Source organism: Gadus chalcogrammus, chromosome 17 (genome assembly GCF_026213295.1).
Source record: "Gadus chalcogrammus isolate NIFS_2021 chromosome 17, NIFS_Gcha_1.0, whole genome shotgun sequence".
NCBI classification, from domain to species: domain Eukaryota; kingdom Metazoa; phylum Chordata; class Actinopteri; order Gadiformes; family Gadidae; genus Gadus; species Gadus chalcogrammus.
Window position 1 is genome coordinate 8,712,504 of NC_079428.1, and position 27,180 is coordinate 8,739,683.

The 27,180-nt window shown below is 46.7% G+C and overlaps 2 protein-coding genes across 7 annotated transcripts; one reads left to right on the top strand and one right to left on the bottom strand.

Annotated features, from left to right (window-relative positions):
• Positions 1-1,030: 1,030 nt before the first annotated feature.
• LOC130370331 (RNA-binding protein FXR1-like) lies at positions 1,031-17,612 on the bottom strand. 6 transcript variants are annotated; one of them, XM_056576071.1, is made up of 18 exons: positions 16,893-17,612; positions 14,011-14,063; positions 12,880-12,973; positions 11,786-11,857; positions 11,458-11,511; positions 10,113-10,261; positions 9,361-9,454; positions 9,007-9,123; positions 8,370-8,540; positions 8,203-8,281; positions 7,804-7,961; positions 6,979-7,065; positions 6,028-6,163; positions 4,833-5,012; positions 3,736-3,930; positions 3,115-3,213; positions 2,613-2,701; positions 1,032-1,846 (listed from the first exon to the last, which is right to left on the bottom strand). In XM_056576071.1, the coding sequence occupies exons 1-18, from the start codon at positions 16,941-16,943 to the stop codon at positions 1,736-1,738; spliced, it is 1,989 nt and encodes a 662-aa protein (XP_056432046.1). In that variant the 5' UTR covers positions 16,944-17,612; the 3' UTR covers positions 1,032-1,735. The 6 variants fall into 6 exon arrangements, with proteins under 6 accessions (XP_056432045.1, XP_056432046.1, XP_056432042.1 ...); XM_056576067.1 differs by having other exon boundaries at positions 5,929-6,163; XM_056576066.1 differs by having other exon boundaries at positions 5,908-6,163.
• A 2,925-nt stretch (positions 17,613-20,537) lies between these two features.
• LOC130370332 (HAUS augmin-like complex subunit 4) lies at positions 20,538-25,592 on the top strand. Its single transcript, XM_056576073.1, has 9 exons — positions 20,538-20,764; positions 20,887-21,026; positions 21,204-21,335; positions 23,123-23,293; positions 23,521-23,617; positions 23,921-24,066; positions 24,496-24,626; positions 24,855-24,923; positions 25,281-25,592. Exons 1-9 carry the CDS (start codon positions 20,698-20,700, stop codon positions 25,462-25,464), a joined length of 1,137 nt encoding a protein of 378 aa, XP_056432048.1. The 5' UTR covers positions 20,538-20,697; the 3' UTR covers positions 25,465-25,592.
• The last annotated feature ends 1,588 nt before the right edge of the window (positions 25,593-27,180 follow it).

Genomic DNA, 27,180 nt, shown 5'->3' on the forward strand with positions numbered 1-27,180 from the left:
AAGAACAAAAACAAAAACAAAAGAAAAATTATGAAATTGCTTTTGAGAGCGGTTACCAAGACAACAGGTGACGGCGTGCGAGCTGCGTCACGGGCAAGGGCGCGCTTCCACTCCACCATGTATCTACAGATATATCAGAAACCCAGAGGGGACCCCCTCCCAACGCATCGACCTCGCCTGGCCAGCCTCCCTGCGCCCCACCTCCTCATCTCAGAGTGTGTGTATATGTGTGAGTGGGTCTGTATAGGTGTGTATGCGCTCCGTCCCGTAGGACCCCTCTCAGGCACAGTATAGGCTTCCTTTACCGTTTCATTATCTACTAATTTGTCATTTTGTAATTGATTTATTTCTTGTTCTGGCTACAGAGCTGCTGGAACCCTCCACCACCCCTCCCCCCCAAGCTGAGAATAGGAGGGAGGCCGAAGTGACATGTGACGTAGGAGAATCTTAAGGCGAACGCCAGGACCCCTTATCCCACCCCTAACCGTTTCTTTTAGTGGACCCCTAACCGTTCTGCGCGCGCGCCCTCACACCTCCGCCCACGTCCACGCCCCTATGCCGCCGCAGCCGATAGCAAAGAACAAGCACTTGAATTTCCTGTTTGGCACCAAACATCCCTCGCTCTGTTTTTATTAACCCATTCACCACTGCCGCTCCTGTACTCCTCGCTCTCCGCCGCCACTAGTAACGCCCCTGTACTGTCTAGTCATCACTCGCTCTCAGATTCATCCGTCCATCCGTCTCTTAACCAAAACGAACAAAAGGAATTAAGACCCCTCCCTCGCTTTTATTCTTCTTGTGAAACAAACAGAAAAAAAATAACGGAAAAAATCGAAATGATAAACTCAAGGTTTTTTTTTAGTCTTTTTTTTTTTTTAGCTTCCCCAAATTCAAGGCACAATGTCTATCAGTAAACCATAATCCGCCCCCACGACCAGACCCGCCTCCCCGTCCATCTCGTCCTGACTCCGCCCCCCTCTCCCCCCCCCCCCCCCCGGGCGTGGCACCGCCGGCCCGACGCCACACAGGCAGGGACCGTGAGTCCGCCCTTGTGCGTCTATGGCCGACCTCGCCGCCCCTCTCGCTCCCCCCCTCTCTCTCTCTCTCTCTCGTTCTAGCTCGCTCTTCGTTTCTTGACGTTAAACGCGCTTCGATAGACGCGTCGGTTTTGGCGGGAAAATACGTTCGATTTTTCACCGTCCAACCCCCTCCTTAGTCAAAACCAGTGATAAACAACAACGACAACGTAAATAATTGACACAACAAAAAAAGAGGACATTAGTTTAAAAAACTAAAAAACAAACAACATAGAGAGTCTCGTCCTGTTTCTTGTGTTTCCGTATTTCTTTAAAAATCAAGTCATTTCCACCAGCTCTGTTTTTTTTTTGGTAAGCTAGTCATGTGTTTTTTTCTTAAAAATAAGCACTAAGTACTGATAGATAGGATAGCATACACCTTTAACGTGTTTTTTAAGTAGATGCGTTTGTCGTTTTTTTACGTTACGTTTTTCTCGCACACGTATGAATTCAGATATTTTTCGTCAGGTACTTGTTTTTCTCTCACTCTCTCGCTCTTCGGTTCAAGGTTAAAGTTAATGCAAGCAGGGACACAGATTGCCATGAGGTCTTGCTCTAGACGTGGATTCTTCCAGAAGGGCAGGGCCGCTCTATTTTTTTCTTTTTTTAAATACACGTGGTTTGTGGTTATTATTTTTTTGTTGTTGGTGCCGTTTTCTTTACGAGACCCCGTTGACCAAGGCCTTGGTCTCGCTGGCGGTTGCCACGCCGTTGCTAGGGGAGCCCTTGGAGGGGGCACGCTCGTCTTTCTTGGTGCTTGTTCCGTTCTCCTGGAGGAAGAAGAGAAGATGCATCACTTCACCGGCCGCACAGCACCCGAGAAGCAATGTACAGCCTCCGGTGTGTTAATGACCACATAGAAACCTGGAACCCTTCCTCCAATGTGCGTTGGTCAAGATACGACTGGCTTTTTCTAAAGGGATAGTACATTTGTCCTTTCCTAGACGACTCCACTAACAGTTGATCTAAAGTTTCAATTTCGGACGGTTGCCGAGATTCGTTGGATACACGGGACTCGTGTATCCAACTCCTTGTACAAACTTGTTTCACCAAAAGGTAACTTTCAATTGGCGCTCTGTTCCTCATATGCTGAAGGTTGCCCACTAGTCTGCACCCGAATCCTTGGTATTAGTTTAGTTTCCAGCCAGCGTGTCCCAACACGTTGTGTTAATGTTTAAATGCCATTGCACCATATTGTGTTACTTGACTCTTCAATAGAAAACAAAATCATTCAGTCATGAATATGGACCGATTTGCATGGACAAATAGACTTCTGGAAATTAACGAAACCTTAGTAATCCAGCAACGAGGTGTTCAACTTTATGATGGAGATAATGAGGCTAAACTAGATGTCGGAGTCGTGTTGCTGACCACTCAACGACTGATTCAGAGGGATGCGTCACAAATTATATATGGAGTTATGTTCTAATCCCCTGTATGGCCCAGACATCCAACAGCCCCTTGAAGACATGGTACCAGAGTCCTCCCTGAAGGTGTGTGCGTGGAGTTTGTGGAGGAGGCTGTGGCGGTGGGTACCTTGGGTTCAGGGGCAGTCTGGTTCTCCTTCTGGGGAACGTTCTGCCTGCTTTGGGACTCGGGGCGGGAGATGTAGTCTGCCACAGTCACTGGAGAGCCGCGGAGGAAATGCAACCAGAGTTAGCTCGGCCTAACTAGCACGTGATTGGTTGCAGGACAACCATAACTATATTAACCCCACACAGGCAATGAGGGTGCCACAGCAGAAAGTACAGGACGGTGAAAAAAAAATAAAAAATAATAATAATATTATTTAAAGATGCGGTAAACATTAACCGTATAATCTCCATTATTATTTATTTGGTGATAAACCAATGACATCAGTACCGGGCTTTGATGAATAATCAATTCTGATTGTAAACTACAGCATTCAGCGATCTGTTTTTTCAGTTGACTGCTATGGATGCCATTTTCATCTCTGGAATCAAACTGATTATCTATTTGAGCGGCAGCAATCTAATGCATGTGGCGTGTACCGCGAGGGCGGAGCCAATGCCCTCACCTTGCTGTCTGTCACGGCTGGCCGAGCCACCTTCGGGGCGGTTGCCACGGTTACGACGGCGGCGGCTTCTGTTGCGACGCTGGGGTCTCCCCTCCTCGTCTGTAAAAGGGTCAGGTTAAAGACTCAAACGTGGGTGTACTTGTGTACGCGTGTGCCGTTTTAAAGACAGACAGTCATGCGTTTGCATCACTGTCCGGGAAGAGTAACGACACCCTTTGCTGCCGTCTAAAGGTCCTGATCTATTAAAGGCCATAATCAGTCCACAACCTTTACATCCCTGCTCTGGAGAACATTGTAGTAGTGATTTCCATTCTACATGGAACAAAGCAAAAACGATGTCTTATATTAGCAAATAATCAGGAACCCCGGTCTGAATGACGCAAAATGACGCATTTAGCGTTTCAGCTAAAAACAAGTGGTGCAACACCTTATCACCACGAGATTAATGCTGATATTAAGTTGAGAATTTTTTTTCTTTCTTCTTAAAATAAAAATGAAAGAATAAATAAATGACGTCAGTAACGTTTAAAATGATCTTCCGTCCTGTGATTCTTCTGCTGTGACCCCCTGATGAACACCACAGCCCTGTCCCCCTCCCCGGGGGGGGGGTCCCCTGCTCACCAAGTCCGTTATCGCTGGTGGCGGCCTGGCCGTCCGACTCCTCGGTGGCCGCATCCATCACGCTGGGCTCCTGGTCGTTACGGCGACGGCGGTCGCGGCGGCGGCGGTCTCCGGCCCCGGCGCCATCGGCTGCTTCGGCCTGCTCGCCCTCGCCCTCCAGCAGGGAGTAGGGGTTGCTGTCCGGGTCCTTCAGCACTGGAGCACACACGTATACAGACACGTCAAAACAACGCCATTTCAGCGATGGATCCAGCTGTGGTTTGAATAACACAGCTGGTTCTTTACCGTACAGCACACACAAGGGTTTTTCTTCCTGGAATTACATGACAGATTCACAACAGCAGATGGCGCCAAACGACTGTAAAACGAGTGTTCCCCTTTTGACTGAAGCGAGTCCCTCGATACAACGTAAGGTTGAGTGTCACATTTAATTTAAAATACTATGTATCAGATTAAGCCGCTCCCAGTTTGCAGGTGGGAGACTTTAAAGGCCAAAAAACACAACAACAGTGGTGTCCTTACTGATAGCATCAGGAATCACAATTGATCAGCATTGACCACAGATATGTCAAGGTCCACTAGCTAAGAGATGGATTTAATATAAAGGATTGTGAAAAATTTATTTGTAAATATTTGTATAGATGCATAAAACAAGATAGTTGTTTTTTTTTAACAATTTTTGTATGATCATTATTTAGAAATACAATTATTTTCTTTATATGACCAAGATTTGGTCTTCAAATAGAATAACTTTTCAAGTCGTCTTGATCTAAGATTCGTATTTGAGCCACTGTATGACCCATTAACGCCCTGAAGAGCGATGCTCCATGTTCTTATGTGGCACGTGTTAAGCAGGAGATCCTCGGACTTCCTTTAAGCGACACATGACAGGTGTGTGCCATCTGTTCCAAGGTCCAGGGTTTTATGGTGAGGAACACAGCGTTAACACAAGCCAAGTCCCCGGCAACCTTCCAGCACAGACTAGCTAGCATGAGGCTAACCGTCTAGACGGCAAGCCCCAGGCGACATGCCATCGATCTCTAGCTCCGTCAGCCTGTCCACCGCGATGATGAAGCACCTCCACCTCCAGTGGGTACCTGAGCTGATGGAGTTGGTGGGTCTGGCGCTGGGTCCTCCGCGGCCCCGGCCTGCGTTGGCCCCCCGGCCCCTCCCTCCACGCCGGGCGCCCCGGTCCTCGCCGCCCACGCCGCGGGGCCGCTGCTCGCGCTCCGCCACCTCCTCGGACTCGGACGCGTTGGACAGCTCGGAGTTGGTGCCTGGGAGGGGAGGACGGGGAGCGGGTTAGGACTCGATGGAAGGATGAAGGGAGGGTGGCAGGGGGAGGGTGGCAGGGGGAGGGAGAGGCAGAAGGGACACGTGTCCAAACTAAAGGGCTGATTATGGTCCCATGTTCACGCAACGCAAGGGGGTGACGGACCCCTTACGTCCTTGCGGACCCCCCCTGTGGACCCTCCTTGCGTCCACCGCAAGGGCCTGACGTGCGCCTCCCGAAAATGTGTAACCTTCCACGTCTGTGTGGTCATTGCGTTGCGTGAACCATAATCACCCCTTAAAAAATAAAGTCAGTATTTTGCCTTGAAACCACTCTAAAAACACTAAAACAGCGGCTTTTTGTGGACTGGGTTAATTTCGCCTGAAATCACCCGACCAATTCGCAAATGCGAATGAGTCAATTCCCCCATTGGATAGCCTAACAACCAATCAGAGCAACGAAAAACTGATGGAAGTCGTATGAATAAACGCCGCCCCAAACGAGATAAAAGTTGTGATCGGAAGACCCAGTCCGGATCAGCTGGAAACCTGACTGAACGCGAATATTCATCAGGAGCTGGCTGATTGGCCAGGCTAGGCGTACTGTGGCGACGGCCTCATAAAATATTCGTCGAGCCCCATAGACCTCTGAAGTATAAGTCCCGCCTCCGAGGCTCCGGTTCCCTCGGTCAAATGTCGAACGGAAATAACATGGGGTTTGAATGATCGTACATAGCAAACGCTGTAGGTGGCGAGGAAGAAAAAGCTGCGTTACGTTTTGAACTACACACATTATAGACAGACATTTGCCCGAGGGAGGCGGGACTTAGCCTTCAGAGGTCTATCGTCACCCTACCGGACATGTGAACAGCAGCCACTTCCCCCCCCCGCCGCCCTCACCATAGCCACCAGAGTACTGACTGTTGGAGGGGCGCCGTCCGCGGCCCCGCCCGCCGTACACGCGCGAGTTGTGCAGGGAGTTGCTGCTCTCGTCCGTCAGGTACCCCTTCTCCCGCTCACCCCCAGGGCCGCCGGCCCCCGGACCGCCGGGGCCCCCGGTGCCACCGGTGCGGCCCGAGGGGGCGCGATAGCCCACGCCGATCTGCCGGAGCTGCTCGTCGATCTGGAGACGCTCCAGACGCAGCTGCTCCACTTCCTGTACAGACAGGAAGCAGGAGTAGAAGAAGTGAGTGGGAGGGTTGATCATATCTAAATATATACTTTATGCCAAGTTTTGAAACAATCGTTTGGAAACGTAGATTTGAGATGTATATATATATATTCCCGTTATATATATGCACGTTGGGGCAGGAGCGGTTGGCAGTTGACCGGTTTAAATCCGCTGACAGCAGTCCTTACAGCGGGCTGAGAGGGTGGGTGAGGGGTCACCCAAGAATGCAACAGCTGCCTCCAACGACAACAGCTGACCTTTGAGGTGTGTGTGTGTGTGTGTGTGTGTGTGTGTGTGTGTGTGTGTGTGTGTGTGTGTGTGTGTGTGTGTGTGTGTGTGTGTGTGTGTGTGTGTGTGTGTGTGTGTGTGTGTGTGTGTGTGTGTGGTTATTTTTGGATGCCGGTGTCCAGATAGCTGGTAATCTTATTCCATGTGTGTCCCATCAACCGAGCCCCCACCCGTCCCAAGGAGGGGGGGGGGGGGGGAACGCGACTATTTTTAAAGCATACAGGCTCAGAATGAAGCAGCCTCAGCAGCTTTCTACATGTGGCGCTGGGGGAGGGCAGAGGGTCAGGGGAACAGGTGACCGACATGATGTGAAACGCACACCAGAACCTTCACTCCTCTCTCTCTCTCTCTCTCTCTCCCCCTCCTACCCACTCACCCTCCCCATCCCCTCTCGAAATAATGCACTGGTCTTAGATGCCATGCCGTCTACACAGAGGCCCAGGAGAGGCCCGGGAGAGGCCGGGTGCTGCCCCCTGTGGGCGCGGAGGACAGGGGGGGGGGGGGTGACTGACCTGTAGGTACGCCACGTGGTACTCCAGCAGGGCCTGGGCGTTGCTGATGTTCTCTTTGGTCCCCACAAAGACGAACGGGACCATGCCCTGGGGAGGGGGCAGAGGGATGGAGGGAGAAAGGGAGAGAAAGGGGAGAAAAGGAGGACGAACGAAGAAGGAGAGATAGAAGAGGGGGGGGGGGGGGGGAAGGGGAAAGAAAAAGCAGGAGTGATTAGCATGAGTTTAAAACGGGAGCACTTTCACGACCACGATCAAAATCAACGTTTTACATTACCAAGCCCAAAATACTCGCATGTGGGCCATAGAGAGGCCCCGTATGTGCTCAATATAAATATGTTTCTGGTACTGTCATGCTGCTTTCTAATAACGGGAAGGGACACGCAATCTGTCAGGACACACTCTGATATAACACTCAACATATGCTCAGGGAAAACATCCCAGCTGCAGCCGAACTGCAGCTAGCACGACCAAACACAAAATACTGTGTTTAATTCTGCATTTCATTAAAATGCTTTAATGAAACGCAGCCTTTTAGTAAAACTTAAGATGACGGAGGGTGCGTCTGTCTTGGGAATGGGGGTTCAAGACCACACAGCAAGATAATTTTTCTTTTCTTTTTTAAATACACCATGAATGCATTGAAAGTTAGAATGTATACGATGTAGATCAACAAGTAACTGGCACTAAAAAAAGAAAAGACTAGTGAAACAAATACAAAGCTATTCCAAAAATGTATTGAGAAGTGTGGCTGCGTTGAGTAGAAACATAAAATAAGCACATGGGTGTGGGTTTGTGTGGCGATAGGGGGGCGCCCTGTTCATTCACCTCATTGTTGCCGGCCTGGTGGTCTTTGCTGGACCCCTGCCTGCCTGCCTCCTCACGGGGAAGCTTCTTGTCGTTGTCGCCCTCGATGCGGACGCGGACCACGCCCGACTTGTCCACGATCTCCTGGATCACTTTGCCGCTCTTGCCGATGACTTTGCCTGTGGGGTTGAAGAGAGAGAGGGTTTTGGAATGGTAGGGACGGAACTAAGAGTCGGATAGACTGAAAGCTAGTCCGATACCGCTCTCTCCAATATAATGATCCTTTACTGGACTCTGGTACTTTGAACACATCAGCATATCGTGATGGCATTTCTGTTTAAATACCCAGGAATCCAGCCATGGATCCATCTGTACCTCAGTACCAGAGGGTGAGCGGTCAGGAGCACGTGGACCACTCACCTACGAGGTTCCTGGGCACGTGGAAGTAGTCTTCCTTGAACTCCAGGTACACTCGAGCCTGTTTGACCGCCTCAGGGGTCTGAAACCAAACAACAACACGCCGCATCAGCACCACGTCATCGGCGTCCGCCGGCGTCATTGTCACGTTGCCACGGCGACCACCCCACCTCTCCGTAGATGCGGAAGGTGCAGCTCTCCTCCTCCAGCTCGATGGCGGTGACGCCCGCCACCTTCCTGGCCTGCTGGATGTTGGCGCCGTGCGTGCCGATGGCGAGCCCCATCAGGTCCTCGCGCACGCGCACCTCCTCTTGGTAGGCCGAGGCCAGCTGCTTACTCGTCTGGCGGAGGGGATCAACGAGGTGATTGGGCGGTGGGGGAACGGGTTGCAGCAGATGGGGCTTTTTTTTAATTTAAACTACCTTTTTGTGATTATGTCTGTTTCCATTTACCCATAAACTCTATTGAAGAAAGATTTACATAACTAATAAAATGGATTCAAATTTGAAAAACATTTGACGGTAAATCTGTTGAACATAATTTCGCCTATTCTAAGTGCTTTATGTTCGAATGTGCATTATAACATGTGCCTTCTGTACAGTAAAGTTCTTATGACAAGGTGAATGTCAGCTTTGTAGTCCTCATCCTAACCCACAGCAAGGGGGTGTGTGTGTGTGTGTGTGTGTGTGTGTGTGTGTGTGTGTGTGTGTGTGTGTGTGTGTGTGTGTGTGTGTGTGTGTGTGTGTGTGTGTGTGTGTGTGTGTGTGTGTGTGTGTGTGTGTGTGTGTGTGTGTGTGTTGAATCTACCTCAAGGTGTTTGGTAGCCTCCTCGTTGCGGGACATTAGCATTAGCTTGGTGCGGATGCTGCGGAAGTGCATTTCACTGAGGAGCGCGGCGCGCTTCACTGTGGTTTCGTTCGTCGACTGCAAGAAGAGAGGGTTAGGAGATAAACATAATGGGGTCACGCGTAATGCACCCATGACCGTAAATGGTCATATTGACGTTTTTCTTCACTTGTTATGCATAGTAGCACATCTCAATTTGTATGGAAATATGTCATTCAATACACCTAAAAGTCCTTGCCGATAATATTATTCTAATAATACTTAATAATAGGGTTGGTGTTTATAATAGGACGGGTGGCGAGCAGGGGTACTGACCAACACGATGAGTTCATGTGTCTGGGCGCTGTAGAAGATGCAGTTGGCTCCAATGGCTTTCCTGAAGTCTTTGTGGATGTTGTCGTTAGCACAGCTGTTGATGGGAAAGAAAGGAGGGAGGGAAGGGGGAGAGAACGTGTAAGCAGAGTCAGGTGTGTGTGTGTGTGTGTGTGTGTGTGTGTGTGTGTGTGTGTGTGTGTGTGTGTGTGTGTGTGTGTGTGTGTGTGTGTGTGTGTGTGTGTGTGTGTGTGTGTGTGTGTGTGTGTGTGTGTGTGTGTGTGTGTGTGTGAGAGAGGTAATCCAACAACACCTCTCTGATGTGTTGCCGATCAAGGGCAACACATTTCAACTGTTAGATCATTCAAGAAAATAATAAACTTTGCAATTCAATGTGGCGGTGTCGACGTTTGATGAATTGTGTTCTTCATTAAAAAACTATTACGATTAACTTAATTAAAGAGGCAAGATCTGCACTGAACAAAGGGGTTGAGTGCATCACCGGACCAGTTTCACAGAGGCGTCTTTGTAGCACAGACGGTGTCGTCTACTTTATTGTACCAGGGCACAGACTAACCAGGACCGTCCTAAGCACAAAAAACTTCCACCGGCACCCTTGTGAAGATGAGTCTACTTCCTGTGCCCTGGTCAAGACGAAGGTCACAGACCCGTACGTAGTGCTTTAAGCGTCACGTGCGTTTACGCCTCTTTAGAAGGGCAGAGTATGCAGGGCAGTGTCGGGGGGCTCTGCTCACATGTCCCGCAGGTCTTCGGGGATGGCGATGGGGACCTTGTGGAAGGAGGATCGGGTGGAGGGGCTGTTGGGGTTGAGCGGCCGGATGCGCTCCGCTGTGACGATCTCGTTGTAGGTGGCGTCGCACGCGGCGTACTCGATCACGTAGAACTGAGGACGACAAACACGCAGGTCAGACGGGGGGGGCGCCTTGTGGCGCACCGACAGGTTTGCGTCTTCTTTGGTAGGTGTGCGACTGCTCATTCCCTCCCTCTCTTCAACCGACTTTCCTGTGCATGCTGCCCGTTCTGGCCGTCGAGAAAAAAAAAAAAAGGCTCGTAATCGCATATATATTTACAGTATTTACAATAGAAACACAGAATTAGCCACATTGCGTCACTTTGAGCAAATTCAGCATTAGGTCCACCGTGACTAAGACAGACCGTTACTCTGGTCAAAGGTCAGGATAAAAGTGAAATGGAAGATAAACTGCAGCAGAAATATTGCCAAGCCTGGATTATCTCCGTTTATTTTGAACCGGACTGAAATCCAAGAGGGTAATGGCAGCCACGTGATTTTTACATACAGCTCCAGAGTTCTCCAAAGTCCATAGAGACGATCCTATGTATTAAAATACTGGGCCGTGGACCTCTAACGGCAAGAGGCACATTACAGCGATGGTTAACAATAGAAACAGTTCAAATAAGTGATCAAAGATGCAATACTGTTCTTCCATGTGGCTGACTAACACTGAAATAGGAACAGAAACGGAACAGAAATAGGAAAATGGGGTTCAAATCAAGAGAGCGAGAAGAGAGCGGGGGTTTGGTTGAGAGCCAACAACCCACACTAAGACATTCCTGGTCTTATCACACTGTCCGGGACACTAACAGTGCCAGCTCACGACTCCTCATTGTGTGATTGTAACGTCTCCATCTCACTGACCCACCGCAACACCTCACACACTGCCCTGGACTCCACCAGTTCCAAACGGGTAATTTAGCAGGAGCTCTAATCCAAAGTGAGTGACAGTGGATTCAGGTACAGGTCATTGGGTCCGAGTGACTTCGCCACACAGCCCCACTACACTATACTGCTTGGTAAAAGCAAGGACCTTGAAAACCGTTGTGATGCTGCCGTTGCAGAACAGCAAGGCACTCAATGTATTACAAAGGTCCCAGGAGCCAGGGCTGACGGGGGAGGAAGTGCATGGACCTCGCTGGAGAGGAGAAGTCATCTTGCTCTGGTAAATATTTAGCCAGACTTCATAACGGTGGCAGCATGTCCTTAAAACCTTTGATTAACGGACGTATACTTCATTGCGCGGCATACATAACGCATTTGTTTGTTAGTTTGTTTTGTTTTACCTTTGTCTTCTCTAATGGCTGACCATCAACTGGTAGGCGATCAGAAGTATCGACCTAGCAAGGTGCCACACAACAAAAGGGATTCTTTTACGGTTCGAGGGACCAGTCATGTTTTAAATGCCAAAGGGGACAGACAAATCAAACCAACAAACAAACAAGGCAGAGAACAAGCAGCGTCCCGAGCAAACTAGACGCATCTCATCAGCACACACTTGTTCCCGTCAGTGACCGCAAGACCAACGTCCTGACCCCCTGACCCACACCACCTGCCGGGAGCCCCCGCGCCCACCGCCCACCGGCCGCCCGGTCCCACCGCCGCCCCACTCACCTCTCCCTTCATCATCCGCACCCGGGCCAGCCACCAGCCGCATGGCTCCTGCTCGTTGGCCCTGGAGTACACCTGCAGAACAGGACGGGAGGGACAGACCCCAGCGCCACATTAGATCCAATATGGAGCGGATGGTTCGATCCCAATGGCCGACCACTTGGAGCGGGCGCCCTAAACCCCGACCTCCTTATTGACATGTGTGTGAATTTGCTGGAAGTCAGCAAAATGGCTTAATTTATGCTCATTGTATGTTTTTAAATGTTTCCCGTCTTTTAACTATCTTTAAGTTGCAAGTGAATGCGTGTCACGCATTTAAAAATGGATTAGGATCCTCCGTTTATCCTTTTAAATAAATATTTCCCTGACACTTAGAACAATTCATTGTAATTTATCACATTTTTTGTTGCGAAACCCCATCGCCTGTCAAGTAGTTCGCTACCACTAATTAAAAAAAGATAGCATAATCGTTCTGATCTACCCTGCACATTCTTGGTTCCAAACGCTTCTAGGCATTCTAGGCATTAGTCCAATTTTGATAGTATGTTTTGGCTGCTCTGCGTGCTGCTTTTCATAAATGTTTCAGACGCTTCATTCATTATATGGAAATATCAGGTTATGTATGACTCTTTTTTTAACCCTTCCCTGTAATATTTCAAACGCCAACTTGGACTTTGACGTTAACATCCTAATTTAAACGGCTGTCTATTAGAAGATGCCTCCAACACAACATACAGGAAATGGACAGCCCCAAGAACAGCGGCCATCTTGTAGTCAACCACGACCGTTGACGACCAGCGACTAGCCCACAAAGGGGGCCGCTTCACGCTTTCCCCCTGCACGTCGACCAAGGTTATAGAAAATGGCCGTCGCTTATCAGATCGGTTTATTCTGTCCCGCCATTACACGCCGACGGCAGGTCATTACCATGATAACAATCTCTAACCCTGTCGTCAATCCTGGAGCTGAAGGCTTGGTGTAAAACTTTAACTGATACAGGATGCTCCTAGCTTCAGGAGGGGAGTGTTCTGGGACTAGTGGCTACAGCTGTTCTAGGGGTTTGTCCCGGCGGGGGTGTGGGGCTGTGTTGGGCTCACCTCCACCTCCTCTCCCTCGCCGATGTCCTTGTTGAAGTCGGCCGGAGGGGGGAGCCGCACGTCGCTGAAGGGCAGCTGCCTCTCTGGTTGCCAGCTTTGGGTTGTTTGAGGGAAAGAGGGGAGGGGGAACGAAAGAGAAAGCAACTGTCAGTCTAACCGCCCACCGGCTGTAAGGACGACAGAAACCTGCCGAGCTAAACAGCCTTTCAACTGTGCTGTCCGTGGAGGTTGTTGTTTTTGCTAAGACAGTGGGTGTCTATTCTGCCTTGCCAAATGTTGGGCAGATCCGTCAGTACACACACACACACACACACACACACACACACACACACCAAAGTGCCCTTCATAAAATCTAAATGGTTCATTAACTTTGATGAGGTTTTAAAGAGGCCGAAGACAGAACGCAGAGGGACACCTTGGCCCCTGAAAAATATATTTTTTACACAAACACTCAAAACGGAAACAAATCAAGGAAGATACGATAAAAAACACGGCAAAGTGCTCCCAAGTTTTTCAATGAAAATATTATGTATACACTTCGAGAGTTCTGTTAAATAATATTATCCAGTGGATTGTTGGCATCTACACAAGAGTCTAGTTGGGATAGATAAGGTGTGTTTAGTTTACGACAGTTGAACACCAGGAGCCCCACTCACAGTATCTGTGAGCTGGGGGGGAAGGGGGGGGTGGCACATGGGGCAGGAGATGAGGGAAGGAAACTAACGCGCCTGTTACAGCGGAGGAGGGGTTGATCGGACCTACCTCCGATCCCACCGGACTGCATACCTTGAGGGACTATTTTTAGGAACAGTCTGCATTACACACTCCAGCCAACTAGATAAAAGTGTGTGTGTGTGTGTGTGTGTGTGTGTGTGTGTGTGTGTGTGTGTGTGTGTGTGTGTGTGTGTGTGTGTGTGTGTGTGTGTGTGTGTGTGTGTGTGTGTGTGTGTGTGTGTGTGTGTGTGGACAGCTGCACGTGGCCAATGGCCGAGTGTAGTTTAAAATGCCAGGTTCACAACTCCGACCCCGATCTCTCCGCTTACAGCACTGATCATTTTCCTTATTAACTCAAATTAATGGTCAGGACTATATTATTAAATGTTATACGTGTTTTAGTGAATAATAACTTACTTGTTTTCAAATACTATTGTTAGGGAGTCTTCGTGGACATCTTTGATGTAACCCTGAGGAAAAACAAAACAAAGGGGGAGGATAGGTTATTTTGTTTTGTTTTTTTAAAACACAGATTTAACAGGGAATGATGCAAGAGGGATATTGGAGGGGAAAGGGAGCAGTTAATTTTGACTGGATTTCAGTAATTGAGAAAGTATGTGTTCAAGTCACAGTGCCGGCTGGAAGCCAGTTCCCAAGATACAGAGCGAGACAGACGGAGAGACGAGAGACAGAGAAAGAGAGACACACAAACACACAGAGAAATTAACATAAAGAATAATCTTGGGCCCCGAGTAGAATACCTAGTGTAAATCTAATCCCGTTTAGTTGGCTCTGACACCGGCATGTCAGGGAAAGTGACGAGGGGCGTTCCGAGTTTCCTCCCCAGGCGGCCCTCCCAGGAATACCTCACACACATACAGAGTGGCTTCTGGAGGACTGGAGGACTGGGTGGCGTTGTGGACCAGGGAGTGTGGGGGTCGGTGTGTGTGAGCGCCATGGCGGAGCAGACATGCATGGTGTGGCCTATATGTAGCGATCGCATGACGCCGAGGAAACTCTCCCTAAACGTATGCGACAGCGAAACGTTAATAACCGGCCCCGTGTGAAGCTATGTCGGTGGCCTCCATTCAACTCCCAGCTTCACCTTTAAAGTCATAAGGGTGGAGGCTGGGGGTTGCTATAGCTATCAGTAGGACATGGCCTTATATGGGTAGAGAGGGGGGGCGAGGAGTGTGTCGCAAATCCTCAAGCTTGCGTAGTACGGAGGCGACGGTAGTGGTCAGCTAGGAGCCTCATGGTTCCAGTCATGGTCTGGCTAGTACCATGACACCTCAATGGGACCCCCCCCCCCCCCCCTCCCACACACACGCACACACACACGAAAAGTAAATCTTCTACCCAAATTTGTGCCATGGCGGCTGCATGTCAGCCACTATTACTAAAACACACAAAATTAAGAAATGTGTGCGTTTGTGCAGGCGTCGCTCAGGAGACAGCTGCCTGTGGTGGCCAGCGTGTGCATGCTAGGTCAGGAAAGGCAAGCCGGTTTGCCTAGAGTGCTCCCCTGTCACAAGGAGCAGGGGGGGGGGTCCTTCTTAGAGGTGTGACGCATGGGGTCGGGGGGTAGGTGGGAGGTGGCGGTGGTCACAGCCAGTCCTGGGCTATGACGTGCCCTGCCTCCATGTTTGGGCACGAGACCACGTGAAGTTTCTCTGTGATCCATTCATTCTGGAGGGTTCGAAGGCAGGGTGGCTAAGCTAGTTTAACTAGGCGAGGCGAGGCGAGCCGGGGCATGGTAGGCGATCTTTGGAGGCCCCAACAGCAAATATCCTTAAATAACAATGAATACAGCAAATAACATTAAAATGAGGTCTCCCACAGCCGAACAGACCATTGGTTTATCGCGGTGTTCGGTGCACCACCAAAAGGGGCTGTCCTATTAACAGAACTTGGGGATATATTGCAAGTCCTGCATTATTGAAATTTTAGAAACAAAAAGGATTATTGTGAGTCATAGGTGGTTGCGGGGGAAAACCCAGAATGAAAAAAAAATTAAACATACAACACAAGACGAGTGTCAACCGACTTCAAGCATCGGAGCTGCCATCCCCTCCACCAAACATGGCTACCCTTAACAGTAAAACAAAAAGCAAAGGAGCTTGTAACTGGAGATAGTGAGCATCCATCTCCAGCATTATTTAAGTGAAGCATCTCTCAGACACATGTAATGGCGGTGAGAGCGGGGGATGGATGGATAGATAGAGAAAGATAATGGAGGCAGTGAATAGAAGAGTGGAAAAAGTTAATTCATGCCAGGGTCGAGCTGTCAGGCTGTAAAACATAACGACAGGTGAGAGGGGGGGGTAAATATAGTCACTGAGCCACCATGTCGGCCGGTGTAAGGACTGAGACCCACTGCTAGTCCCGCAAAAAGGACACTTACTAATATTGTACCATTATACTTGCGAAAAAAAAAAATCAGCATATTACTGGCTCATGCCATTAAATTCTAGGCACTGGCTGAGTTTATGCTGTACCACAAAAATGAAATCGTCCAAAATACCTCACGAAAATAGTAATGACGGATGTTTTGTTAATAAAAACAACACAACGTTTCGAATTGGATTTGTTATTAAAGTTCTGCTTGAAAGAAAAAAAACATTTTAATGACGACAGCGATGCCATGTGACTAGGCGTGAAACTTAAGGCAGCCTTTCCCATGAAGATTGACATGAACTGAAAGTGGACACACAGAAAGCAAAGCAGAACACTCACAACAAAACATTACATTTCAATGTAGACCATATCTTAAAATGTGTACATCGTGGTCGGCATTAGATAAAGCCTACAATTAAGTTTTTATGATCAACTATAAACACATATTACTGCTTTCAGTCGTAGCAATGTAGATCACAAATTGCACGACAATGCTAAAACACAGCCTCATAATAGGGCTAGTATTAGTCGTCATTTATTAAACTGAAATTAACTATTTTAGAAATATTGAGTCAGCCGTTTCAGTGCTACATAGTAATTGTTGTTTGGCGAGGTTAAATAACATGACAGTTGCTAAAAAATGCATTTAGGCTGGGCCATGCACACACACTGATGACTGTGGTACCTAGCTCACACAGCTAGCATGAGCTAACACAACCATCCACCCCACCATGGCCACAACACACCCGGACTCATCTCCATCCGTCCGGACCACTGCTCATATTCACCGATTGGATGGCTAGAGAAGTCCCAATACATCAATAAAGTATAAAAAACATTCCAATTCGTGGTTGAAACTTTTTACTTTAAGCTTCCAACCACCTTTCCTGACGGCAGTTTACCTTGTAGAAGGCCCCGTTCGAGCCCCGCACCTCCACCGCCAGCCCGTCCATGCTCGCCGTCGGTAGCTCACCACGGCCGGGCAACTTGTCCGGAGACGCTCCGCCTCCCGGCGGTTCAGCCGGTACAACCCCCAGCCTGGCCGGCCCGTCGCCGCCGCCGCTCCCCGGCCGCTTGTGGATCTCCAGTGTGTCGGAGGGTGGAGGGAGAGGGGCTGAGGTGAAGGGGTCGGGGGAGATAGGTGGTGGTGATGGTGGTGTTGACTGATGGCACCGCAGACGCTATCTCCAGCGGCCGGTTCCGTGTGTAAAAATGTGGGGCTCACTGAGCAGGATGACACCGCACCGGCCGACGAGCCCTGACGTGCGTCAACGGAGCCCACGAAGCTAATGATGCTCAGACTACAGGCAGAGAATGCTAGCGAATGGGCAATTAGCTAGGCTAGGCTATTAACACCTCGGTGCCTCGGTGTCTTTGAATGGGGCGCTAGCTATCAAACAGGGGCTATATCTTACTGCGTGTGTTTTCAGTACGCGCCTGGGCGCAGTCGTTGTTGTATATCTCCTTTTTTCCGCGAGTCGTCACCGGGGATTCCTTCCTTTGTTTGTGGTGATGCAGTTGTGCAGCTAGGCTTCCTTCCAAAAAAAAACGCGTTGTTGGTGCACTGTAGCCCGGCACCTCCTTACTCCAACCACCCGTCCCCTCAAAAGCACGCTGATAGAGTGGATCGGCGAGGGACTGAATGACCTCAAAGAACCCACCCCTCAATTGCAAAAGACCCGCCCCAGCCACGATACCGGCTGCGGATTGGCTACAGATGTCGTCGATCTAGTCTAGCGTGTGTTGATTGGTTTTTTAATTAGAGGTTGGTTCACGTTTTTCACCAATGGCTATTTGGACATTGTATCCCATCCGGATCTATTGGATTTACTTCGTGCCAGTTATATCGGTACTCGAATTAACTGGACCCGGTATCCGGTTTTGCTCACTCATTGATAACTAAGAACCAGTATGCAACACACTACCAGGCATTGTGTAAACTACTATACAGCAACACCATTGGGTAATAGTCCAGTAGGTTATACCATAGTAGAGCACCAATTTGATAGGCCTATACTATACGTTATATCAAAGTAAGTATTGTCTGATCATGCAATATAACAAGATGTAAAGTATTATAAAATCGATGTTAATGTTAATGTTAATGTATATGTGCAGGTTTTTTTTATTCAAACTGTGATGCAAAGCAAAAAGGTTGTGTCAGTGTAATAACTTTTCTAAATTAGTTATTAGTTCGTTATCCCAAAGGATAACAATTCCTTGCTGTTTTTCCAAATGAATGAGAGTTAAATAGAACAACTAACAAGACATGGTTAAGAAAAAGCAACGAAGAGGAAGCTTCTGGAAGAACAGATATGTCCCACACCTGCTGCCAGAAAGCAGCTGTGTGAACCGCACAGATCAGTTTGGTCAGAAGGGGACCCAGGCCGTTACAACACACTAAGGAATTGCGATTGCAGGCTAAATGTGTGTCGCCTCATCTGCAGTGTAGCTGGAAAGTATCGGCTTGATTTTCAAGTGATTCGTCAAGTGTCGAAAGAAGATTGCAACCAGCGAAATAGTTAATTATAATTATTAGGTGAGTGCTGCATGCAGCGCTCAACTATTTTTCTTCTTAGGTTTTATTACTATCATTATTATTAGATCAGTTTCTTTAACGAGCAGGTAAAGAGGATAGATATATTGCTAAAAGATGACGACAGGACTTGCTGCTGACATTAGGAATCAAACTGAGTTCAGTGGTAGTCAATGCCCTTGACACAAACCTATCCAGCCCATTCCTTTCATTCAAATATATGTAAAAAACAACAACGAATAAAGTGTTTACAAAGTATCATAATACAATATGTTGAGCATGTGCACAGCACAGGACAGATGGGGCGTTGACCGTACACATTTAACACAAGTCAACGTTTCTGAACAGCTTGCATGTCATGTCACCATACTCAGCTCTCTGCATGCTGAGCAGCAGGCGGCATCACAACTCTCGGGCTGATGGAGGATAGGCGTGTTATTATGGGATGTAAATCAGTTAAGTGTTACGGCTTTATTGACGGGAAGCGTCCTGGCCTGCACCCTTCCTGCATCTCCAACTGGGAGGAAACAAGTGCCGCCATGCTGCTCTATATCTCTAGAAGTAGGCCGAGGTGACACGCTCGTAGGTTGCTAAGGGCAAGTGGTGTAAAATCACAGAACATGGAGAGATTGAAATTCTCTAGGTATCATGTCTAAATTGCTGCTGATTTCAAAGATAATTCTCTGACAAGATAATGATTACAATATCATCAAGGGGCTTATCACGTTTTGCAGTAGAAAGATGTAAAAAAAAGAAAGGGGCCTGATAATGTCTATTCTATTTAGTAATGTCAGCATCATTAAGCCTTTCATTATGAGATAATACCACCAAACTAATAATCAGTGGGCGACGATTTATCAAACAAGTCTTCATAGCAAAATTCCTACATTTGCCACCATCATCCTCATCATCAACATCATCATCTTCATCATCATCATCGTTGTCACTCCATAGAAATATATATAAACTACATTGCATGAAATTCTGAATCCATGTCCCTTAAATTAAACTTCCACCAAGTTTTCCTCATGCAGCCTCCCCCTCTTCATCAGGGTTTTCCCATCCCGGTGTCCCAGTATCAAAACGCTTACAAAGGAGAGCCCCACAAGGAGCAGACAGAAGGGGCAAACAGCAGCAGCAAATGTTCCTATGTTCTTACGGCTCACTGGGTTCTCCGTGTCTTGGGGAAGTGGGGTGGGTGTGTGAGGGCAAGAGGAAGGGGCAATACCAGATCATGACAGTGAAAATGTCCCTCCTCAAATGGTATATAGGGGCAGAAATAAGCAAATGTGCAACTGTTTCATTCTATATTTGCGCCGCACTATATTTCATATGAAAACAGGGACTAATGTTAGTTGCATTATTTATAGCTTTTCTTCTTGTGTTTAATGTAAATAGTTGCATTGAAAGTATGCATATGCATGTTTATTCTGTGTGGCCCTGTAGGATAGTCATATAAGGCCAGCAAAGCTGTTGTTATAATACTAATTATGAGTCTTCTACCTTTGTGTACCAGGGCACATGGTCCATGGCCCAGGGTCAATGTCTTATACCTTCACTAGTTTAGCCTACTACCTGTTCCCTGGTACGTACAAAGAGCAGAACCGTTTTTATTTTTATTTAGAGCAACACCTCTGTGAAAAAAGGTCACCTTTATTGTATTCAATGAATGCCTCACACATGGATAACAGTCCATTAATAATGCATTGCAGGTTTTTTATGTCCACCATAAATGCTCTATAATTTTCCTGTTCAGTTCCAAACAGAATATATAAATTATATAAGTATGTAGGCTATATTATGTGCGTATATTAAGGAAGTAAGGTGTAATAAAAAATATATATTTGACCATACTTCCTGATGCAGTTGTCTACAGGTGTAGGGTGGTAAGACGACCAGATGGGGGCAGTCATTCACCACTAATAGTTTGGAACAGCCAAAAAAAAGATATAGAAGGAGGAAACGGCCACTCAACCAATAGCAAAGCTTGTTGAAGACGCGCGCGACTTGAGCTTGAATCAGGAAGTCCATTTACAGACATAAACAACTCGAATGGTTACTTCGTAATCTACAGTCGTCGAATGTGTCATCGTTATTAGTACGAGACGTTTATCATTGGTTGTAATAGAGCGGCAGTACAACTCACGTAAATTCGTGATTTTATTGATCTGATGATGTCTTCTGCTGAGACTGTTAGTGAATCTTCACTTGGGAAGGGAGACAACTTGCATCAAGAAGGTACGTTTCCACTTCAATTAAATGCAGGTAGACCGACAGACAGACAGCCTGTTTGCAACGTGTTTCAGGTGTAGTCCATTGTAACGAGTTGTGGGGGTGGTTTGGTTTCTCCCCGACCCTAGTGCTGGCGTCCTTCCCGTTGTGCGACCTCACTGAGGAGGACTTGATTCAGAACCCCAAGCTTTGTAAACTCCTGGCAACCTTGTCACAGCACGTTGACCAAACCGGACTTTCGGCCCCACTCAAGACGGATCTTGAGAAGGTAAGATACGTTTACTATTAACCGCATGTAAATATTGTTATCTAAAGATATATTTTTTTATTGCAGTTTTAAAACGCAGACATTTTTATTATCTGGGATTGCCTGGAAAAAGCAGAGATTAATTCCTTGAATGTGTGAGTGTGCTTGGCCATTAAAACGGTTGTTTCCTGATCCAAGGCAGAGCAGAAGCTGCAGAACCAGAGGCGTCGCTGGCTGCAGGTGGAAAGCCTGCATCGCACGCTGCAGGAGATGATGCAGGACCACCACGTGAAGAAGCATCGCACCACTCTGCCCCCCGACGTCACCATGGTATGGGACACACACACACACACACACACACACACACACACACACACACACACACACACACACACACACACACACACACACACACACACACACACACACACACACACACACACACCAGTGGCGGCTGGTGGTTTTTAAAGTGAGGGAGGAAGGACTGCGTGCATGGTTGCCATTGCCCTGCTTGCACTGTTAGTGGCGTATGGTGGCATAAGAATGTTGTTTCAGGGCGTTTTGGGGAACTACAAAATAGCAGGTAGGGATAATTATGTGAATTTATACAAATCCACCAGTGGCAGCATTGTACTTTGAAAGCTGGTGGGCAGCATGTCTTGGACAACAAGGGCAGAAGGAAAGGATGCAAAGCCAATTAGTCAAATCAGGCCTTCTCTTGATTTGTAAAACTGAATAAAATAATCTGGGCCTAGCATTGGGCCTAATTTTGCCCTCTACCATTTTTGCCCTCAGTCGAAAGTCGAATATCTCCCATCTTTTTTGCGGCGTTTCTCTGAGGCACGCCCACTTTTTGTCTTCATCTTTCGGAAATCTGAGAGTAGACCGAGAGCAGTGATGACGCTCTCAACAAAATGGCTGCGCCCGTGAAGAGATTTTTATTTATTTTTTTGTACCACGTAGGTCATTTTAATGCTCTTAGACACTTGATTACATTGCTACTTAATCCGGTCACCAATTTATACATTACATGGTCTTGCTGTGCGTGCAATACAATGTAAAGTTATGTTGTTTGTTTTCGGGCTGGTTTGCTAAAGAGACTAATGTAGCTAACAATAAACAACGACTAGCCAATTTCATGAAACAATCACAAAGACGAACAGGACCGCTATAAATGCTCAGAGACCGGAAAGTGCAACTCGGAAGGCTGGCGTCCAAAGGTTCAGCAACACACCACTAGACTTGAGGGGATAACCCCTCCCTCCAAGCTGCTCCACAGCCAGGGCTCCTGCTTATTGGTTCATAGCGCAGCCATGCGCTATGAACCAATAAGCAGGAGCCCTGGCTGTGGAGCAGCTTGGAGGGAGGGGTGGCAGGATCCAGATCCCTTAGCTAGTCACACCAACTAACAGGAGGACTTTCCTCCTCTCTCCCATTGAACCCAGTGTTATTCACCGGCCGCCAACACTTTCGGTGAAATTAATGGGAGTCAATGTAGGCTGAGGGAGGAACGTCCTCTCTGAAGTAATTGTCAATAGGTGATAGGGGATGCTAAGGTCCCTTTACTGAGGGAAACAAACATTACATACAAAGGCATTAAAGTACGGTAGTCATATTTAAAAGCATTAATTCATTAGTAGTCTGGGCAATCTACATTTTTTATTCTAAAGATGTTAAGGAGGATCTTCCTGCCTCTCCTCACTGGAGAAGCCTCCACTGATATGTACGTATATACACACACACACACACACACACACACACACACACACACACACACACACACACACACACACACACACACACACACACACACACACACACACACACACACACACACACACACACACACACACACACACACACACACACACAAAAACGCGTGTAATACCGTATTTCTGTTTTGCTTTTACAATTTTGTTAGTATGTGTGTGCTAAAATTTGTTTGTTTTTTAATTTGTTGTTGAAAAACAGTAGGAATTTCCTGTTTTTTATAATGGGATATCGATCCCATTCAGGTACACGGGTCTGAGCTCTCACAAAAATATATTTTTCATGACATTAACATGGTAATGAGGTCTCCTCTGTTCCTTTCTGATGTTCTGTATCCGTGTTGCTAGTTCTTTGCCACATTGGAAAGGTGTCTTCTAGTGGCTCAGTGTGTTCGTCAACTAGACCTCAGTACCGCCACCACCACCACGACCACCACCACCCCCCAAACGGGCACGGACCGGCCCTCTCTACTGGGGCTGGATCCTCAGCAGGTGCTGGAGCTCCTGCCCACAGAGAAGGTGTGTTGTAATCTGATCATTTATATACGGTAGATTAATGCAGAGGTGCATTATGGGAGGAGGAAGGGGACTTCTGTTGGGGATTCAATCACTCATGTTATCCGGGACTGACATATGATTTCAAATGCATCTATCGATGGTTTTTCTTAATTTACCCTGCATGAAATACTACAAGACTTGCATTCATCAAGGTTTGTGTATATCTGTTTTGGACTACTTTTCCGCAGATTGTGCAAAGAATGAAGCAGAGTTTGCCAAAGGAACTGGAGAGACATCTGAAGACAAAGTGCTTCAGTCTGCTGTCCTACTACCAGCCTGACTGGGGTACATTCACGCCACAACAACCACGTCTTCTAGAAAGAAAACAAACGCTGAAATGTCTTTCTTTTATTGCTATTTATTATAAGCAACTTCCAGTAAGTCATTGATGAGAAGGTAGGAATTAGGGGATCTTGCCCAAGTTGTTCGTACCCAGAATCTTTGTGTCAAACAACCTAACCGCTATAGACTAGACTATCAGACAGCCACCCAATATCTTTCCTTCTCCTTTTTAATTATAAGTGGACACAATAGCTTTTGTAAATACCCCATGGAGGTGTCATGGCCGCTGTGTCCCTTCATCACCAGAAAGCGAGAGTGACGGTCTGAAGAACATCAAGCTGGCCCACCTGTCGGGCCAGCTGGACAGAGAGAAGAAGCGGGCAGAGAGCCTGAACGAGGTTTGCCGTGAGAACGCCGTTCTGCTCCAGCGACAGACCCAGCTCTACGTCCTCGTGGGTTTCATTGTTTGTTTTTAATTTCAATTTTTTTATTTAGAGCTTTTAAAATGTATGCTTTTAGTTTTTTTACACATTAAAAATTGTGTGTTGGATAGATATTTTAAATGTACTTAAACACTCACTTGAATCTAACCCCAGCAACTGCACAACCTATGGTGAAACAGTGGTGGGTGCAGTTGCAGATTGGTGAAATGTTTGACAACTGAATACTATTGCACCAATCAAAACAAACCACAAATGATTACTAATACTGTGAAACCTATCTTGCTTGTTCTTGTTTTAACAGTATATGCATTAAGACTAGACACCCGTTTATATTTGATTTAAGCTTTTCACAAAAGTGTTGTTCATCGCTCCTTGTGAAACATCATGTCTCTTTTAAGATGCCTCATGGTGGTCTTTCCAAATGGCTTGCTTCACTAGGAGCTGAGCAAGTGCATCCAGCTCCTCCAGTCGCTCATCCTGGACCACAGACTGACGATCCAGACTCAACTGGACCACAAGAAGCTGGAATACTTGGAGGCCAAGTGTGAACTGGTGATGCAGAAAATCAGGTAAACTGTCTTATCAGCAGTGTCAGTTGTATATCTCCTCTTAAATACCATAATATTAGGCTTTCAGAAAAATATACTTTAAATTGGAAGTTCAAGTCAATGATCCCTAATTTGGGATAATGTGGTTCTCAATTGTGTGATGGATTCTAATCCATATTGTGAGATGATGGCTGGGTGGAGTAACTATCTTTTAGTGCACTGAACACAAACACATTATGTCTCCTCCAGGATGGAGTCAGTGGAGATTGGGCTGGACACCTACACAGCCGACACCATAGCAGCACACAAAAAAATAAGGCAAGTCACTATAGTATAGTATACTATCGCTTGTTTAGTCCTCCTATACAAAGTCCTAGGCGTTTCCTTCTAGAAAGTTGCGTTTAACTTTTAAGGAGTCCTCTGTCCTAGTTCAGAAGGTTTATAAACCTCCCAATAGTGTGATAAACACGAAATTCCATCATCGCTATAAAATTTTACGATTTTGATTATTTGGGCCAGGATAATCGTGGCATCATATTTTCATGTCATCCCATCGCTAAACGTTAATCATCGTTAGAAATAATTACCCCTGAAACGGTAAGGGTTTAGGAAGGGACGTCCCCCTAGCCTGCTCCAATGTCAACTCCCTCCCCCCTGCCCGCCTCTCCATGGCAGAGATCTGCTGGAGTCTGAGCTGAAGGACCGTCAGCTGGAGAAGCAGTCTGTCGGGTCCAAGCTGGCGTCGTTTGAGATGCTGGGGACGGAGTTTGAGGCGCTGGCTGACGAGTACGCCAGGCTGCAGGGAGAGATCAACGTCAAGAAGTGGGCGCTGAAGGAATTTCATGAGCATGCTGGATAGAGATCACACAAAGCTAACGTCTTACTTGGCTATGTCCCTTTATATTAATGTTGTCTTTTGTACATACTGTGTTTTTTCGTCAAATAAAAGGTCAGACATATTGTTTCGTTGTCAAACCTCGTGCAATATTTTGTTGTATTTAGGGGTCTGAGCAGCAACGCTGCTTGGCCCCTATTGTTTCTGTAACGTATTTTTTTTTCCCCCTCAAATTCTGTAAAAGTCATACTGCAGCCAATACCTTAAGTCAAAAACTCTTGAAATGTTCAGGTATGGTTACCGATAAACCCAAATTTGTGATACTGCATCCAAAGGTGGCGCTATTGTAAAAAATCATGAATTAGGCTTATTTCTCCTCACCAGATTTACCAGGGCCCAGTTTCCCGAAAACGATGGATCTTCGCTCTTTCGATCATTCCCACGATACTGAACGTGCATTCGCTTCACTCACGATGTTCGTAGGATTTTACCTGTCCACTGACAAGGTGCTGAAACGTGCTATGACGCAGGGGAGACTTAGGAATGTCGCAGGAAAATGGGGTTAAAAAGGGTTAAAATATCTCCCCATTAAGGCCAACAGCAGAGTAGCCTACAAAAAGAATGGATTGCAATAATATCAATGCTAAAGATATTAAAACACAATTGATTCGGCCTAGGCCGACATATATATATATCCGTCCTGGAGCTATTTAAAAAAATTATGAACTAGCCTTATTTCTCCTTACGAGTTTGACCTGGAATCAAAATTCTTTCATCATATTTATCTCTAAAATCAGATGCATCTTTTTAACCCTGGTCTTCTGCTCTAATTTTTTTTACTTTTCCCACAATTTCGTAGAAAAGCCAAACGTCCACAGTCTCAACCCATTTTACCATATGATCATTTTGTTATTCTATAATATACGGCTATCTTTAGGTGGATACCATTAACAGTGCTTGGAGTTTTCTTGATGTGTGCTTATCAATCGACATTTTCATAATGTGAATGACTGAGGCTTCATGCAGTTCAGGAATGTCCGTGGTTCAACAGGATATTGTCGTGTACTGGTGATCCTTAGGTTGAAAGTTCGAATCCTGATTAGAGCATTATGAATAAGCTGACCATGACATGCTGTAATCGCCACTCATTTAAGAAACACAACATTGAATAGCACCTGAAATTCATCAGGCATTCAACATTCCGGCTCATTCGTTTCCAAGAATCTGTCTGCCAAGACACAGCAAGGCACTAAGTAAGGGGAACATCTCTGTTAACCATTTTTCCTTCATAATTAACTCTTGTCATGTTTATATTTCTTCCGTTAGTGTTCTTGACTAAAAATGTTTAATTTCCTCAGAATTTCAAAGATTTTTCCGGTATATGCTTTGGAGAAAGAAGTTGAAGAAGTTGTGTGCTTATCAATAGACGTTATATTATTATATATTGTTATATTTCTAATTCTTTTTCAACAGCTTGCTATCTAGCAAACTAAAACTAAACTAAAAACTAAAAGGAAAACAATCGCAAAATAAACTAAAACCGAAACACAGGAGTTGAACGTAATGTAGATAACGATTAAAAGTTAAACAAGTAAACATAACAATAGTTAACTGTTAAGTTAAAAAAAAAGAATCATGTATACGATATTGTTCTTGTCGTTCTGGGTACAATGGTTGGCGGGTCTCTTTTTTGGTGAAGATGAAACTGAACTGGAAACACCATAAAAATAGTCGAATTAA